Source organism: Colias philodice, chromosome 15 (genome assembly GCF_061535455.1).
Source record: "Colias philodice isolate Cphi_HAF_F1 chromosome 15, ilColPhil1 Martin Lab GWU primary, whole genome shotgun sequence".
Lineage (NCBI taxonomy): Eukaryota > Metazoa > Arthropoda > Insecta > Lepidoptera > Pieridae > Colias > Colias philodice.
The window spans coordinates 7,491,267-7,511,017 of NC_143100.1; the positions used below are offsets into that span (position 1 = coordinate 7,491,267).

The 19,751-nt window shown below is 33.6% G+C and overlaps 1 protein-coding gene and 1 long non-coding RNA gene across 4 annotated transcripts in view; one reads left to right on the forward strand and one right to left on the reverse strand.

Moving 5' to 3' along the window:
* LOC149482334 (uncharacterized) overlaps nucleotides 1-16,893 on the forward strand; it is a 44,783-nt gene extending 27,890 nt beyond the window's left edge. Inside the window, exon 2 of the long non-coding RNA XR_016316748.1 lies at nucleotides 16,527-16,893. This is a non-coding gene — a long non-coding RNA (uncharacterized LOC149482334). The remainder of the gene's footprint in view (nucleotides 1-16,526) is intronic.
* LOC149482339 (delta-sarcoglycan-like) lies at nucleotides 11,971-18,449 on the reverse strand. 3 transcript variants are annotated; one of them, XM_089704458.1, is made up of 6 exons: nucleotides 18,233-18,449; nucleotides 15,073-15,362; nucleotides 14,765-14,954; nucleotides 14,221-14,413; nucleotides 13,894-14,017; nucleotides 11,971-13,141 (listed from the first exon to the last, which is right to left on the reverse strand). In XM_089704458.1, exons 2-6 carry the CDS (start codon nucleotides 15,310-15,312, stop codon nucleotides 12,953-12,955), a joined length of 936 nt encoding a protein of 311 aa, XP_089560584.1. In that variant the 5' UTR covers nucleotides 15,313-15,362; nucleotides 18,233-18,449; the 3' UTR covers nucleotides 11,971-12,952. The 3 variants fall into 3 exon arrangements, with proteins under 3 accessions (XP_089560584.1, XP_089560585.1, XP_089560586.1); XM_089704459.1 differs by having other exon boundaries at nucleotides 18,219-18,449; XM_089704460.1 differs by lacking the exon at nucleotides 18,233-18,449 and adding an exon at nucleotides 17,630-18,199.
* Nucleotides 18,450-19,751: the final 1,302 nt, after the last annotated feature.

A 19,751-nucleotide genomic window follows, 5' to 3' on the forward strand; every position in this document is an offset into this window, starting at 1 on the left:
AGAATATGTAAAAGGGCATTTGTCGGTGTCAACACGACATAATGAGCCCACTTTTGCATTAGGTACGTGTTTGCGGACAAATTTTATCGATTATGAGATGGTAACTGCTTGTATACTTACATCAGTGATAAAAATTTATAACAACATAAAAGAGATTTTATAATTTTATTTAAGCAAATCATAGTTTATTTCATCAAGTTAATGTAGACATAATCAAGTCAATAGTATTTAATATGAAAAATAAAGATGCATACAACAACACACATACAATTTTTCAATTCAAACAGCATAAAACACTGCACCAGTGAAGGAAACTTCGTAGTCAAACTAGCAGTCGAATAATTTTAGTTTGGCCATTTCCGTCCATTGCCATTACACTAACAATAGATTATTTGCTACCTAATGTATTTATTAAATACATATAATTATACTGTAATGAATTAATCTAATTTATTATTGTAAATGTGTAATGTATATGTATGCTATAATAAATAAATGAATTATTATAAGGTTAACGCATCGTGCTCTTTAATAAGAATAGAGTCAGAGACAATGATGTCTACTTCAAATAATTCAGTACCAACTTCAGTACTAAAGCAAAATCTGAATACAACAACAAATTATATATTATTTATAAGAAAATGGGACGAACTACAATAATTTCACTGCTCAGCGTTCAGCAATTATAGGTACATATTATAAATGAAAATATAATATGAAAGATTTGTCAAACGACACGTTTTCACTGAAAGTTTCCAACTCTGGAATCTTAATTACCGCCAACGGCTGAATACAATATGAATGGTTTCATCGCTAGTTAACTCCTTTACCTGCCTTTGAGATTAATTGGTACTCCAATTATTTTATTATAAAATTACAATTTTATTCTGTTTGTGCATAATTCTAAATTAAATTTTTCAACTTTTTTAAAAATGACAAAAATCATGTGAACAGAAAGTAAAGGTAAATTATTAAGGTGTTTAATTTTTTTCGGCATAGAAACCTTCTTGTTATAAAATCTGTAGGTAATAAAAATTGTAATGGGTGAAAATAATTTAAATATCCCACTATTTATTTTTTTTAAAAACACATTTTTTTTAAAAATTACATCAGACCAACCAACGTTAGCTTCTACTTTAAAAAAGCCAACCCTAAAACTATAAAAAAGATTATTCTGAATCTTAATAGCCGAAAGGCGCCTGGTAGCGATGGCATTAGAGTAATAGACGTTAAAAGTATCTCAAGTAAAATAGCAGCTGCCATTTCACATCTTATCAACACTAGTTTTCTGTCGGGAATATATCCTAATGAGTTGAAGCAAAGCTGCGTTCGTCCTATATACAAAAAAGGAAAACAAGCCGACGTAACCAACTATCGACCAATATCCCTTTTGTCGTCTATAGATAAAATCATTGAGAAATTTATAAGTGATCAAATACATCTGTTCTATTCTAAAAATAACGTAATCTGTAATAATCAATATGGTTTTCAACCACGTAAAAGCACCACTTCTCTGCTATCAGATTTTTCGGACACCGTGAACATACACCTGGATAACAAAAAACATGTTTTAGCTCTTTTCATAGACTTTTCTAGGGCTTTTGACACCTTAAATCATAAGTGTCTTATAGCAAAGTTAGAGTCCTCTGGGATCAGGGGTCCAATGTTAAAATGGTGCGAAAATTACGTCAATGATCGATCTTTCTACGTAAAAATCGACGATTCTGTGAGTCGTGTGCTACCTGTTACTGAAGGAACAGCCCAAGGGTCGGTGATCGGTCCCCTCCACTTTATCACTTACGTAAATGACATGAATAACGTTCTTAAGCACTGTACTTCCTACCAATATGCGGATGATACTTGTTTGCTAGTTGCAAATCATAATGTTGAAAATGCTCTTGTTAATCTACAACAGGATTTTGACCGTATAAATAAATGGTGCCACGATAATGGACTTGTTCTTAATGCAGATAAAACCAAACTAGTACATATTCACTCTCCGTATAATAAAACATTGTTCGATGCGAACAATGTGATAATAGCTCATAATCATTATTGTTTGCATCAACATAATGTGCGCAATTGTAACTGTCCAAAAATCGAAACTGTAAGTAGTCATACGTATCTGGGACTTATAATTGACAGAAAGTTTAACTGGCAGCCACATATCAACTCTGTTTGTGATCGACTCCGAGCTATTCTAGCTAATATAAAAATTATTAAAAATAAAATGCCTTTTAAAATTTTGCTAATGCTATATAACGCCCTAGTTAATAATGTTATAAGCTACGGTATAAGTAGCTACGCACGAACCTTTAAAAGCTATTTGAAGAACATTGAATCACTACAACTAAGAATATTAAAACAAATAGTATCTCCTAAGATAAAAAAAATTATGTAAAAATAGTAATGAAAATCTCTTTCACCATTGTAAAGTTTTGCCGGTAGAATCTTTGTTCCATTACACAATATTAAAAGAACAATTCTTTAACTTTGACCTGCAGAAAAAACTTGATAACGTAATCATTACCCGTCAACAAACTAACCAACGATTAATCATTCCAAAAGTAATTAACATTTATGGTAAAAGAACAACTCGTTATTTAGTTCCTCAATTACTAAATAATCTTGATTTGAACCTAAAAAAAAGCATAAATAATAATAATATTAAATCTAAATTAAAATTGCATTTTGTAAACAACCTGTATATTGTATAATGTCGTATTACGTATAATAATTGTCTGTAACTTGTCGCGTGCACACGAGCGCTATATACATTTGTCGTGGATAGATTGCTTTGCATGCCGGACAAATCTTTGTGGTTTTTGGCATGTTCAATTATGTAAAATGTATTTGTTATTGATAAATAAATAAAAAAAAAAAATTTAATTTAAACAAAACCAAATAAATAGATGTCTTTTCACAATATTGTATTTATTTTAGTTCGTTCGATACAGGACGGCTGTTTATTTAATTTAGATAATATGTATTGCGATCATATAGATCGTTATGAAAAAATAGTGCTTATTTGTTTATTTCAAGAAATCCTAAACATTAAACATATTATACATTTTCTTTGATAAATCGTCGCACTTATGGATAGCATTTACAGATTTGCACATTATACTGAAATGAATTAAATTAAATATTCACTTGAAGAGGCAATTGAACAAGGGATAAACCATTACATTGTTTATATCAAACATTAACGAGTTCGGGGAATAGAGCCTATGCCTTGAGACCTCTGTATTATTCCAGTTTGCTTGCCCCATTATTATACTTACCTTATCTTTTCCCTGCATTCATCGAATAGTGTGATTTAATATCGTATTCAACTTTGAAGGAATATAAAACAAAACATATGGAACAAACATACTTACCCTTTTGGAACCTTACGTCATGGAATATGCTTCTGCTTTATCTAAGACTGAAGAAAAAATACTGTTGCAGTGAGAATAATATAAATTAGATAATTGTTACATTTTCGAAATACTCTACAATAATAATTAATTTATAAAAAATACATATATTACGAATTGGGTTATCTTTGTCTATAACAATGTATAAAGCCATCAATATCAAACGATATCTCGAATTTGAAACCTTTATATTATGTTATTCAAGATGCTATTTTTCATTATTATTTGCGTTACTACGTAAGCTGTGTTTGGAAAATTTACAGTGCGCGAGGTGTATGAATATAATAATAACATTTTAAATTTGTTTGTGCTACTTCCACTACTTTCCTGTCTGAAAACTTTATATGCACACTATGGAATATATTATTGAACCTAGTGCTCATATTGGGCAGGCCCTCTTATTTTGCTAATGCTGTATTGAAGTGCCCAATTATAATTATTAGAGGGATGTGGATATTACCTCCACGATTGGATTCCGATGCTGTAAGGACCAAATGAGGCGGTTATTGATGAAATGAAGGTCACAGGGACGGAATCAAGAATGAAATAAGCTTTGAAGAACGAATATCACAGTGACTAGAAAGGGGCCGTTGTTGATGAAGCTGTGTTCGACACAGTGATGGGGTGGGGTGAGATTGCGACCCTTCTGATTACACAATGTTGGCTTTCATCCCTTGTGCAAGTCGCGCTCCGGAAATCTTTTGTGATTCAACTTCGGTTATTGTGGTACGGCATACTAATATGAGGTAGGTAACACCGCTGAAATATTTGTTGAGTGAAAACCGCGGGCCAGCCGCCTCCAACAATGATGAATAACATCAACCGATCCTTTGAAGCAATTTAATAAAGATTCTTTCTTTCTTGGAATACATCGCTGGCAACACCTTTTTAATTTTAATAAAAATATATAACGGAACCACGAAAACTTTTAAAACAACGACAGGAGATTAAAGCACGCTATAATCTGTATATATTTGTTACATTATTTGTTATAATATTTTTTAACTTGTAAACATTTATATTTTCTGTACATATATATGTCGGAGTATTGATTTATTCAGTTGGTAATAACGCCATCTACTGGTAAAGTTGTGAGTTTGAATATTGACATAGTAAGACTTGAAGTTTTAACGAATGAATTTATGACAATGACAAGTGACAATGACATTTTCCTTGAGTCAGTAGTTTGGCTGGTTGGGGGGTGTCAGTTCGACCGACACTTGCCGCCCGACAGCCAACCGCGCCAGTTGTGCGCACTGATTCTTTTTATTATTTACGATCATGGCGGACGTTGAAATTAATCGCGAGGAATCTCCGAAAGCAGCGGTGGGATCTGACCATCATTCCTCCAGTGTATTTAACCGACACCCTGCTACTACGAGCGAGACATATTTCCGTGAATCGGCGAACCAATCCGCCGCCTCCACCAACAAGCTGGCGATGATCGATCGACTGGAGACAGCGTGAGCGAGGTGAACGAGATCGAAGTCGTCATGTCAGGTATCTCTGACGATCAGGTACGAACAGATTTATTAAAAAAAAATACCCCCACGGACGTTGTAACATTAGATAGACACGTTGCTACCTACCCTCAAATTAATAAAAATAATAAACGACCTTCAACTTCGAGCTCTTTTTGTAGTGACTTTAAGCAGCGTTAAATTGAAACAAATGACCATGTTATGTGCCACAATTGCGGCAAAATGGGGCACTATAAGCGAAGTTGTAAATTCCGTCCGCACACTAAGGTTTCACATTCGGAAACGTTTTAATTAAAACGTTCCCCGCCTGTCGATAAAAATGTTCAGTGCACTTATTGTTGCAAATTGCTGCATACAGAGCAGGTGTGTTTCTCTAAACAACGAGACGAAAATTAAAAAAAAAAAAAAAAAGTAATGATACAAAGTCCGTTATTATGTGTGTGTCTAGTCAGAATCGCCGCTTGTTAAAATTATTGTTGGTAGATTTCAATTACAAGCCCTCGTAGATAGTGTATCTAACTGCTCGCTCATTCGTAAACCTATCGCTGACGTTATGACCGGTGTACGAGATTTTTTATTTACGCGTTTAACTGGTATTAGCTCCACTTCCACTCATTCTTTTTCCCGTATTACTTTGCCTATAGAGATCGATGATGTTCACTTAGAGGTCGATTTTTTTGGTGGTAGGCTCTCAGGCTTTACCTCATGACGTCATTGTTGAGTGGGATGTTTTTACGCGACTCAGGGTAAACTTTATAATTAAGAATAAAGGCGTTCACATTTCTCGCGATGTTCGTGCGCACGTTTGTGCTTTGCAAAGTGCCGATATAGAAGCAATCGATACCTACCTTACATACATCCAAGATATTGCTCGTTTACGTGCTATTATTGAAAATTTTAATGAGAACTTCGTAAAGGGGAACTCTCAGACGGTCGTAACAACAGGTGAGATGGAAATTAGATTATAAGATCCGAACAAAATAGTGCAGCGTCAACCTTATCGCCTGGCCCCCGCGGAACGCAAGGCCATGATTGACATAATAGTTGACCTCCAGTCTAAAAACATTATCAGCGAGAGTACGTCACCATTTTCAAGCCCGGCGATCCTCGTGAAGAAGAAGGATGGCTCTGACAGGTTGTGTATTGATTTTCGTGAGCTGTATTCGAATACCGTGCGCAATATGTGTGTCATGAAAAGCTGAGTAAATATCCTATGAGTTTACCAGAAATGTCTAATCAATTTGATGATTTGTAATAAGGGTGAGTTTTATTTTTCTAATCGGCTTTAAAAATTAATAATTAAATATTGAGTTATGTTAAAATAAAATGAGTAGTCGCCAAAGTAAACGGCATTTGTTGAGATACACGATTGTATTTATTATGTTGACGGTTGCGATATGATGATTTTTCCATTATTTTTGTTGTTGGTGTTTTGGTTAGTAGAAATGTTTACAATTTATTTTGTTGATCAATGCTAATAAAGGATCGCATCTCTAGACGCTTGTTTATTTTTCCTTTCCTAAGAGGAGCTGATGGCGTAAATTTAGCATTGGAAGCTCCGCGCTTCATGCGAAAGTTTAGCGTTGGAAGCCCTGCGCTTCACGCGTAAATTAAACATTGGAAGCTTCGCGCTTCGTGTGTTGGCCTTACATTGGAAGCTCCGCGCTTCATGTATTGGCACTACATTGGAAGCTTTGCGCTTCATGTATTGGCTCTATTTACATTGGTACTACATTGGAAGCTCCGCGCTTCGTGTGTTGGCTCTATGTACATTGGAAGCTCCGCGCTTCATGTGTTTGCTCTAAATACATTGGAAGCTCCGCGCTTCGTGTGTTTGCTCTAACTACATTGGAAGCTCCGCGCTTCATGTATTGGCTCTATCTACATTGGAAGCTTCGCGCTTCGTGTGTTGACTTTACATTGGAAGCTCCGCGCTTCATGTGTTTGCTCTAAATACATTGGAAGCTCCGCGCTTCGTGTGTTTGCTCTAACTACATTGGAAGCTCCGCGCTTCGTGTGTTTGCTCTAACTACATTGGAAGCTCCGCGCTTCATGTATTGGCTCTATCTACGTTGGAAGCTCCGCGCTTCATGTGTTGGCTGAATCTACATTGGAAGCTCCGCGCTTCATGTGTTGGCTCTATCTACATTGGAAGCTTCGCGCTTCGTGTGTTGGTTCTATCTACATTGGGAGCTTCGCGCTTCATGTGTTGGCTCTATCTACATTGGAAGCTTCGCGCTTCATGTGTTGGCTCTATCTACATTGGAAGCTTCGCGCTTCGTATGTTGACTTTACATTGGAAGCTTCGCGCTTCATGTGTTGGCTCTATCTACATTGGAAGCTCCGCGCTTCATGTGTTGACTCTATATGGGAAGCTCCGCGCTTCATGTGTTGGCTCTACATGGGAAGCTTCGCGCTTTATGTAGGTTCTACGTTACAAACCTTGACGAAAAGTTGTGACCAGAGCTAAATAGGTTTAGAAATCGCGCGAGAACGCGCTATTTGTCAGAATGGCCGTGTCGGAGTATTGATTTATTCAGTTGGTAATAACGCCATCTACTGGTAAAGTTGTGTGTTTGAATATTGACATAGTAAGACTTGAAGTTTTAACGAATGAATTTATGACAATGACAAGTGACAATGACATTTTCCTTGAGTCAGTAGTTTGGCTGGTTGGGGGGTGTCAGTTCGACCGACACTTGCCGCCCGACAGCCAACCGCGCCAGTTGTGCGCACTGATTCTTTTTATTATTTACGATCATGGCGGACGTTGAAATTAATCGCGAGGAATCTCCGAAATATAACAGATTTATAATTTATCAACTTTTATGACAAAATCTAAACGCGCGAAGCTTGTGCTGCGAGAGACCAACAGAGATTTGAAAAAGGTCGTATTTCGGGCGCGAGATTTGTACCAGTATGTTAGTGAATCTCTCAGAGCGTGTTTCTCTTCAGATAAGAATACGTAAGAGCATAAAAATAAAAGTTCACATTGAAGGAATAGGGAAAATGTCGCGGAATAATATTTGGGATTCTCGTTTTATTTGACTGCAGACCCTCAGCGAATGGAGACAGAGATTTCCCGAGATGGCCCTATCAAACATTTATAGAGTACCTACATAAAAGGACAACACTTAAGAACACTTTCAATAAGTGTTCATCGTAACAAAATTTGAATCGGAAAAAGGGTTGATTTGTTTTTAATTTTCTTTGTCGTTATCCGTCACGTATTCATAATATTGATATTACGAAATCTCAATTCGTGCAGTCGTAAGGTCAATGGTACCGAAACTATGTAATATACTGATAAATAATATTATTTATAATTACGTTATATTTATCAGGTTTATTATTTTAAGTAACTCACTTATAATTATTGTTTTTCTTCAATAATTAAAGTAAATAAATCTGGCAACTGAATTACAATAAAATAACGATGGATAACGAAATATAATTTATTTTAACATTCTTCAAATGCTTTAAATATGTTAGTAGTTTCAAATTTGATTTAAATTAATGCTATTAAGTGTGCCAAGTTTCAATTTTATATCCTATATTATATTTTTACGCATTTCAATACTCGGTAGGTACTTAAAATATATGCTTGAGGAAAATCAAATAAAACTGGTGATTTATGTTTAATGTTGGCATAAAATAGTCGCACTTTCGCCATCGTCACATCGTCACTGTAATATTTATCGTTTGTATAAAAGATCACAAAGAAATTCCATTTTGGGCCAAAATGCGCAAATAGTTCGATGTTTGAATTTCCCTTGAGTAAATGTTATTACAGTACGTGAGTGTTGCAGGTGAAACAACACGTTGCTCATCTCGCACTTATATTTTCATGTCTTTTCTTATTAAATATCAATGCTGTCAAGATATTACAATATTTCGTATAGTATAATCTTTTATTTATCAGGGATGAACAATTTTTTATGTCCAGGCTATTTTTAATATGTTCTTATATTTTTATCGGAGAGTTTCTGCGACAGCTTGCCTATGAGAAATGTATATCTCTGACTAAATGATTATCGATAATTTATTTATAGAGCCAAAACCAAAGTTCGAATTAGAAAACGGTTGTAAATTAATGATTTTTCAAATTTTGTATCTCAAAAAGAATACAAACAGTATTGTAATTTTAGAAACCATAACACCTGGGTTCTGGCAACACTTCACGTAACAAAATTTATTATATAACTTCGTTAACGAAGACTGATAGACAGTTTTACGTGCTCCAACAGAATTCGTTCGGATTAGCATTATAAACTAGTGACTTAATAATATTGATAAGTAAGAGTAGATTGGGAAATGAAAAATACAACATTTTTTACAACGCTTTTCCTTAAATGAATTAGAAATTGTTTTATCAACATTAATTTCAAGAGGTTCTGGTTTCTTTTTCAAAAAGCATGCTACCTTTATAAAAATATTAAAATGTACTAACTTTTGTATGCCTATGTTTATAATTTAATAATTTTAAATTAATTGCATTTGTTTCCGTCTAGATAGAACGATATCCATGTTTCAAAAACAATTTTAAATTTAATTATGTAGTCATTGTGCCCAAATTTTATAAATTCTAAGGCTTGTTCACTCTTCATTGTTCGGGTCATCACTCTTCATTGTCAGTACAAGACACAAAGGTAAAAAAAGAACAATCTTAATCTTTACAAAGTACAAATATGTCAAAGGGTGCTGGAAAATGTTATTAAAATACACAATCCCCATCATGAGGACATTGTAATATTCAAGAAGCGTATGAAAAACATTCATAAAGAAGATAACAAGAAAAAGTAATACGTGTGTCGTTTTCTCTTCATTCATGGCCCCCAGCCATAAGATTATCTCGCCAGCCCGTGATTATGATTAAGCGCCACCAGGTGAGAAAAAAGTGTTGGGAATAAAATTAAAATTACATTTTGCACGATCTCATTATACGCGGCGTTGGGAAATGTGCCGTGTAATATTTTTAATTGATAATTCTTCCGGATTTATACAATTTTGAATTTATATAACAAATATAGGCATTGTTGTTTATTGCAAGTTACGATGCTTACATAATTTCTGAGTTTAGATTTTCTCATTTTAGAATTAGAATTATTTATTATTTAGTAAGGTTAGTTTTGTAATTAATTAGTAGGTACTCTCGTTCGAATTACCTATGAATAATTCATTTTTTATCAATGTTTCCTTCCAATTAAATCCCATTTTGTTATTTTCTAAATTCGTTACATTCATTTTTTTAATGTTATTACTTAAACAGCATTCGAAATTATATTAATTACCTAGATTTATATTTTCTGTTAATTTTACATATACCTAGTTACCTACACAATAATATGTTTTATCTTTAAAATACAAGTCACTTGGCTCTTTTCGATAAATTTATCATATCCCCCCGTATTGATAACATGCACAGACAGAAGCAAAACAAGTTTATTGCTTCATAAGTCATCAATTTATGATCTAGGATTATAAAAAGAAATTTCGATTATTTTATAATGGTAATAACTGAGGACGTAATTATTCTTATGATTAGGGGATTAGCTTATTTACAACATAGCAATATCAAGGTTAGGTGTGGGCTGATAGGCTGATATTAAATATTAGATTATTATTAATTTAGTTAATACTCATTGGGTTTTTACAAAGTTTCCCTAAAATTTAATGTTATGTTTATTATCAACATAGCACATTGTAAATAATACGTGTAGACGAGTATCGTAGCCAGGTGGTTTTAATAGACGTATTTGTCATTCGCGAACACCAAAATGTTACCATTTATCACAAAACTGATATTTACAATTCCCCTGAATTATGCCAGCATTTTAACGAAATAATTACGTCGTACATATTATTGTTGTTTACGACGGCTTACCACTAAAAGCCAGACATGTTTGAAACGGTAGTAATCGCTTATTTATATGTTTTATATTTTTTATTCCTCTCTATATGAAGTTGCTTTTAATCACATTTTAATCATTGGGCTCTTGATGACATCTTTTTATGTTCGGAATTCCAATAATCGAAAGTTCTTCTTACTTACTAACTTATATTTTATCGAAACTCAATATTTATCATATGGATACTTAAAAAGTAAACAATGGATATGTATGGTTGTCGTTGGGTTCGGCAAAGTTTTTATAAGGCAAGACGGTGTCTTCACATAAAGGGCACCTGTGTCCTCATCTACATAATGTGGACAGTCATTGCACTTGAAGCTACTGGACGTATTTATTCTTTGCTATTTCAAACGCTAATTATCTATTAGGTATTTATAAATGAATGAATGTAATGTAGTTACTAAAATGTTTTATTTTTAAAACAAAAAAAAAAATGCTACAAAATCTACCATTTTGATTGATGATTAATTCATATTTAATTGACTTAGGTATTTGACACAGTACACAAAAAATGAGATTTGAACTTGATTAAATAATCAGCTGTTATTTATAAGATTGACCGTGAGGCTTGTTAGTTGTAAACATGTTTTTTAATCACAATAGGAAACTTCAAAATCATAACATTAATCATAATATCAGGATGTAATTATACGCACAACGCAATTTTTAAATTAGGTGTTGTTATGTAGATATGTAATATGTAGTGTGAGTCACGCATTCTGTAGAACAAATTATTGATACCCTATAGGAATTCAGAACAGATATATTTAGAAGGTATAAGTAGGTATGTTTAGATTCATGAGATAATGAACACATGATTTTTCTGCACCATTAGAGTAAAATTTATATAATAAATATAACATGTGTACTCGAAGGATGTAAAAAATGTGCATGCTTTGATTTTCCAAGTCATTTGTATGAAATTGCACAAATTAAAATCAAATCCTCCGGCAAAATTGTTTATTTAATGAAATATGAATAAATAATAAATTAATATTTATAACTATTAACTATTCATGTGTTACATGAATTCAATAAATAAAAAAGTGCCAAATATTTGACACTTGATTTTCTTTTGTTTATAGAGTCGTTACTAAAATGTGTACCGAAATAAATGTTCACGGCTTTATGTAAGGGGTGGATAAGGCAAACAAATAAAACTTTTACAGAGAGTTTTCTTTTATTCCTCCTCGTTGTTTCTACAAACAGTATAATCTCTTTTTCTTTGATAGCTAATGAAGCAAAAATATGCGGTGTAAATGCGTTGTAACAACTCCATTAGAATAATTAATTCATGAGCTATACTTTATTTACGTATTTGCAATGTATTTTGTTAACTAGGTAGTTTAAATTCATTATTTTAGAGCTTCACAAGGCACAACAATGAAAATAAAATATAACCTACGATGTGCGTTTGTGTGCAGTTATTATATAAGTTAGATGCACTAATTAAATAATTTAAAAATAACACATTATCAAAAAGGAATCTAGAAACACTTTGAAACTTGTGAAATGAAATACATAATTTATTAACATTATTAGCATCAGTGCGCTCCAATTGCTTAACACAGTCACTTCACTTTAACGAATTTAAACTTTGTATTATAAATTTATAAAATTAAGTATATCACAAATATTGCCATTTGTACCAATTATTTCCTAAAAAACAGACATTTATTACAATTGTGATGTTTTTTCACTTTAGAAAACATTTAAAAAACGTCGTCGTTGTGGCTTCAATTAGAGCTGGTGTAATTACTCGGGTAGCGAAGCCCGCGGTGTCCGCGGTCGCCGCACACCGACGTTTGCTTTTCCAACAAGATTGATTACCTACGTAACACACTGATCGCAATTACGCTTCAGAAATCATTGATACTACAATGGACTTCATCTCGCTCATTCGATGAGACTTTCTAGACTACATGCGTGTGTGTCCTCAATATGCAACGCATAAAATGAACCTATATTCTACTTAAACACTAAATTGACTAGTTTTTTTAGTTAATTATGAATATGTACAATAAATTTACATTATTCTCGAATGACTAGTTAAATCTGATGTGCATGTTTCAAATACATATTATTAATAACCTTGATCCTATCACAATCGCTATTGTATTAATTAACTATAGGTAAAGTTTTATCATCGACAAAGCTCTGTGTCGGTTTCACGCTGAGAGCACAGAGCGTCAGGGGGTGCCAGAAATAGCTTTCCAGATGCACAGGCACATAACTGGTAAACCTTTTTGCTTCTAGCGTTTTTCTGTGGGTTTTCAGTATATGTCGCTTCTTTTAGATTGTTAATTATTATATTTGGAGCGTCCATTTTTATCTGAAAATTAAAAAATTCTCATTATTGTCAAAACATCGGATTATTCTGATTATATTCTAAAAATAAAATCGTTCTGATTTAATATTATTATCATAACGCAATTTGTTATGCAAATCGCCGATAATAATAGAGTAACAGCACACCCCGGACACTCCATACAAAATGATCGTTTTGACAGTCACACTGTAGAGACTGCAAATGTGTGTGTTAACGCTTTATGGTTGGCACATTTGTGACTAGCGTAAAAAAAAATTCGCGTTTTTCTGATGAAATACATCCGTAAACAGCACAATATCTAACCATTTTCTACGAAAAACGATAATCACAAATCCAAAATAATAAAATTACTTTAAGTCAATTTGATTAATGTTGTCAATCTTCGTTGCGTATCGTCCTTGCAGAAAAATATGGCCCATTTTATGTCTGATCGCGCGGGGGTGAGGTAAGTTTAATTTTGGCGGGAGGCGGAGAGTGTCCGTTCTGTAGCGTTTAGCTACTATTATGTATTCTGTGGTAACAGGCGTTCCCTTTGCTGTCACTTATTGTGACAATCTTGTTACGGTGTTTACACGTTATTTTTATTTTTTACGTGGCTTTTATAATAATTACATATAAATATAAGACAGTCGTATTTCATCGTTCGTATGTGAATGGATTGTTTGATTTGCTGTTAAACTTTAATGAATAGTATTGTAATGTATTTGTATCGTTGTGTGATTTGTAAATCGTCTTAGAATCTGTTTATTACTTACAGCGCCAACAGCGGATTCCAGTTTGATGTTGCTATGCGATGTTATTTCGATGCCTCCGGCTCTGCTCTCTAGATAAATGGACTGTGGCGCCCGCAGATCTAATCGCCGTGTCAGCGATTCTAAGCTGAAATAATGTTATTAGTATATTTCGTAGTTTCTGTACTTTAAATAAAATTTTAGTATTTAAGAATATTTTACAAAAATTAGTATTTATAAGACTATTTCTATTAAAGGCATATTTATCCAGCATTTCCTGGAGAATATTTAAAAATTACTTGGATGTTTATTTCAATTATTCCCATATTAAAAAAAAAATTAAATACGTACTGTAAATCAAATCCCGGTGGCGCACGTAACAACGGGGTTTGTAACGCACTCTTTACACTGACTCCCCCAGGCCCATCCACAGCCAATGTTTCTGCGAACACTCGTACTTCTTCTTTAGAAGCATGGAATATATTTCCACCACGAGCATCGTGCACTTCGAACACACGACCTGTACACTCGACTGCATCCCTCTCTATGATGGATAAGATAATATTAATATTTAATATGGTATTAGTGAAGATATTATCTATAAATAGTAATTGAGTATGGCCAAGAGATACTCAATTTCATATTACTAGTTTAATTGATTGAATTCTTTAGTTACCTATTCGTAAGATGTTCAACTATGTTGTTAAATTTTCTGGGGTTTACAATCCTACATCACACACAAGCCAAGAGTGGCAGAAGAGTGTTAAATATTAAATGATGATAATAAGGTTCTGCAATAATGACTTGTACCTTACTAGGTGAAAATTACATTTTCAAAACATGAACTAATTAAAGGTCATGCAAATAAAATTATGAAGTATAACAATAAACTCACTTATGACGAACTTGGCTTGCTCTTTGCGATCGGGCTCAGATACGAGAACAGTGAAATTTCGATGTGAATGTAGAGTTATGGGCTGAGCGGTTTGCGTCGTTATTGCTGAGGCAATTAGCTCGTCTATCATCCATACTTTTCCGTCTAATTTAATACCGTCCTTTGTTATTGTAATTGGACCAATACCATTCTGTGAAAACATAGTTATTCTTAGATTACAAGAAAATATAATTATACATAATGAGGATGCATGATTTAACACAATATATCAATGTAGTAGCAATCAATATAACAAAATGTAATAATACCTTGGTCAGTCTTAACGTACTTATAACCCACAGTGTCAATGCAATATTTAAAAAGATTAAAACCATTAGAAAAATTACGATTGCATATAATGATGTGCGTCGCCATCCTTCTCTTAGAACAACTGGTATGCACTTTGGTTTTGTGGGTTTATCTGAAGAAACTGCAACATCAGGTTGACCTTCGGTTGGCGTACATTCCCAGCCACGAATACCTTCAGAGGTAGCATCCTCCACCTTCATCTTCAATGTTTATCTCGGTACTCAACAAATCATTGATATTCGATTTTATCCTGAAGCGAAACCACAGACAGTATCAATTAGAATCAAATGGAGTATTGATGTACGAGTATAACGTGTGTTAATTTATTCAGTTACATTACGTAGATATATGGCAGAAAAATCAGTACGCTATATATTACTCTTGTAAAATATGTATAAAGTTAAACATGTAGATGTATGTAGGCTCACGTGGTAAAGTGGTATATTTTTAAGAGTAGGTCGAAGCCTTTTGTTCTGGTTTGTAATATATACGGCGCATGGAGACTTATGTAAAACCGATACCTCCAGGTCAATATATTGGACTTTATGTCTTTTAGTGTAGGATGCAATTCTGTTAGATCATGGAACAAAGAAATATTCTTAAAGCTTTTTTAAATAAAATATAACTCAGAGAATTTATGATAATTAACACACAAGAAAATATTATCATCAGTTTTAGAAAAAACTATTTTTTATAGTTTAACGTAACTTATTTTTTATAATGTACAAAACCCAATCTGTTCTGCAGGTAAGTTGTTTCGTGTAATTAACTCACAGAAAGGCAGACGCTAATAGGCGTGCAACGCGTATTCTATAACAGACTTCATTATAGCGGACATAATAATACATATATTATATTGTTTAATGAAATAGAAACCATCATTTTTCACATTTATTTTAAATATCTGTTTCTCTCGGTGAAGATACTATAATATTTTATCTTAAGATACTGTAATATTTTATATTACAGTATCTTGAATTTCGGGTCATTTGTAACAGGACGGCGATTCTACAGGGGTCTTAGTACGCAATGACAAAAAGAAAAATGATGGTCAGAACGCTGATACCGGATACCTTAAGATACTGTAATACAAAATATTACAGTATCTTAAGATAAAATATTATAGTATCTTCACCGTGTGTGACGCGCTTTAATGATACCTTGCTAGTTGCTACGCCTATATTGAAAAGTATATATTATTTTTTTAAGTTGACCAAAAGCATTTTATTATTCAAAAATTTTACATAGCATCGGACGGCCGCTGTATAAATACGTATTGCAATTTGCGACAATATACGATGCTGTGGACTAAAATTTAGGTGTTGTGTCCAATCTATTAACTGACCAGAGCAACGATCTGCACTCTAGTGCTATTTTCATTCAGTCTGTTATAGCGGCTGACAGGTGTTTTAAGAAACACAATTGCACGCCTCATAAGCGAAGCGTTGAGGTGGGTACTGCTGTCACTTCGCGCAAAACATCTGATTTTTCAAACTTAAAATGTCTTTATGTATCATACATTGCACTTGTAAGATAATACATACACACACATATTAAGAAAAAACACTATTTTTAACATTCATGATATTTTTGATGTCATTTTTGTTATTTAAACTAGTTAAAAAACAGTTTAAAAAAGTTCTGTCTTGGACGTCCGTGTGTCTGTATGTGCGGAGGATTTTCTTGTTAACACGATAGTGACCGAAATACTTTACTAATCGAGTCTTTTTTTTTCTCTTACGCTTGAGTATGCTCAGGAATAGAACCCTTTCATTTTTCAGGGTCTGATTCGATGTGGTTTAATTGTTATTAAATAAACAAAAATAATAATTAATAAATAATTATTAAAAAAAATTATGAGGCGTGCACTTTTGGATTTTCCAAATTATTTTTTGAAATTGTAATGCATTGCTATATGCGCGATGTAACACGTACCTCATGGCCAATTGTTCAACTTGTGTTTATCAACAAAAAACTGTTCATGAAGCATCTTTTTATAGAATGATGAACTTACAAGTAGTATGAATTTTTATAAGTACGTATAAGAAAAGTATTTTGTAACAGTTAAATTGAGTGAACAAGGTTTTAATTACCAATTTAAAGAAAAAATGTGTAGCGGTTTATTGCTGCAGTGACTCTATGCTTTGTCGATAAAGCTTTTCATGCCAATACAATAGCGGGCACTTCCTACGTTCATAAATCTATAAAAATTGCATAGAATTGTCTATGTGTGGAATCATGTCAAAAAGCTTGTGTAGAATCATAACAAATTCTTCAGAATGCGAAGTTTATTGATGTAAGGCTATTTCAAAATTGTATGTTTGAGAAACATTTTCTGAAATAGACATATGTATATTATTATTTATATACGAGGAGGTGATATTAGGGTTTTGTATCTACAGACTATAACACAATAATATGATGAGGGAAAAAAACATCACAGATTACAATTAAAATGAGTTCTAATATATGCTTCTAATATTCTATGCTTCTAATAGATACAACATAATCTTGTACCATAGACTATGAATTCACCGAAGTTGTAGATGAAGTAATAAATTTCCAGAGCAAGGCCACCGTCGAGTTGTGTATTATCTTATCACTGATGCGATGGCCGTTTATTAACGATGCAAGCGGCTGCACCGAGCGACTAGTGTGACGGAGACTAGATAAATTCATAGGTGTTAGAAGTAGCACTCGAAATATCTGGCGCGGAGGTAAGGCGGGCGTGCTCCAGAATATAATATCAGGCGGTAGAGAGGCCTGCGACTCCCGCGCGGGGCCGCCCTAGTGCCGAGCCGTCGGCCCTCATAATAAACGATATAGTGCTAAAATAGAACCAGAACGGATATAGCTGTGCTTTTTACGTAAATAAAATACCGACGCTGGCTGCATTCCTGTCTTTGCCGGTCACGTTTTTGTTGTATGAACGTCAGTGGTTCTATCGATTCCCTTCCGAACGTTTAAAAATAAAGCAATGTCAGCGTTCCAGTATTTTCTGTGAATAATATTTAATTGCCCTACATGTCACACACTAGTAGATGAAAGCTTTGGTAGAATATGTCAATCGTGAAATGTACCAATTATAAAATACATATAAACCCACTTCATGAAACGTACGTTTCGTGTAGTTCTACGGGTAAAAAATAGCTTTACGTCGCAAATGATTTTTGTTGAATACAGAAGTGTATCACTGGTGTCCTTTGAAGCACTTATACACGTTGCATACATGATGCATTTTTAACGACTCAAACACTGGCTATGTTTTCTGTGCAAGACACTGTTTATTTTGAAATCGGGAATGCGTAGAGTGGACTACACGCTCCTGAAGGTATCAGACGACTGAAGTCACTGAAGGCAGTGTGCGCCAGCGACGCCAATGTCGAATTAAACTCGTTGTGAAGTTCTGCATTTTTAAACAGGCGCTGTCTCGCGCGGGACATAATTCGGATACGCTCTAGATTCAGCTGCGCCCCTCTTTATTATGAATTCCAGTTAACGTTATCATTAGCTGACACCTTCGGGTAATAACGTTAATAAGTAATATACTATCCTGAGGCCGTGACATTATTTTATGTTAGAATGTATGCAGATTTTCCCTGAATATTATATGCATAATTTCTCTTATAAATTTATGCAGTATTCCTACACATTTTCTGTAGGTAATTAGATAAGAATTTTACACAATTGTGTTAATTATGTAATAAACAGTTTAATTGTAAAAGTGACGATGTGTTATTTAGATAGAGAGCATATATAGATACAAGCAATGGTAAACGTGAATGCAAACTAATAACACCGCGACACAGGATAGCTCTCTCGTTGTCTTTATGAATGAATAACGTGGTTATTTCGAGCATCATACAATCCACCGTATGACAGTTTCGTTGTTTGTTAAATAGTTTCAAATTTTCATTAAATCTGAATTGTTTCGATGCAGTTGATTCTCATTTAGCTTGTTTGATGCAAAAAATAATAATATGTAAATAGTCTTCACTGTTAAGTATTTTCTTTTGTACTTCGATGGGTCCTTAAGAATATACAAATTTGTATATTTTTTTTTGTGAAGCTATTGTAGATATTTTGTAAATGGATATTTTTTTATTCCTATTGTAATTTGAAGATATTAGATTTTAATAATTACACGTACGTGATTTTACTATATGTATACATAAGGATGGATAGTTAGTTATTCGATATCTATTGTATCAAAATTGATCGAATAGAACACATATCAAAAGCTAGTATGTCCGAGAAGAGATGAAATCGTATTGAATGTCGACAAATGTTTCATCGAAGTTTTATTGAGCTGGTAAATGTGGGCCCGGGGGACTGTGTGCCGGCACTTTTTAGATAAGTGAAGGGACATTGTACTTTATAGATCCTATCACTGTTTGAGAGCTTTCTACAAATTCGTGTAATGATATTCGTTTCACGGATCATCGCTTGACACTTTGTTTTTATACACAGAATAATATGCCCATTGCCCATGCTTCCAGTGATTGTTACGTTAAAACTCCAACCTTTTGGCTTTTATATCCAAGGTATAAACTATTCCCTAATATAAACCTAATATGCATAGGAGAAAAATTTCAAATACCTACCTATAGTAATAATAAAAAATTCCACAATCGTATGA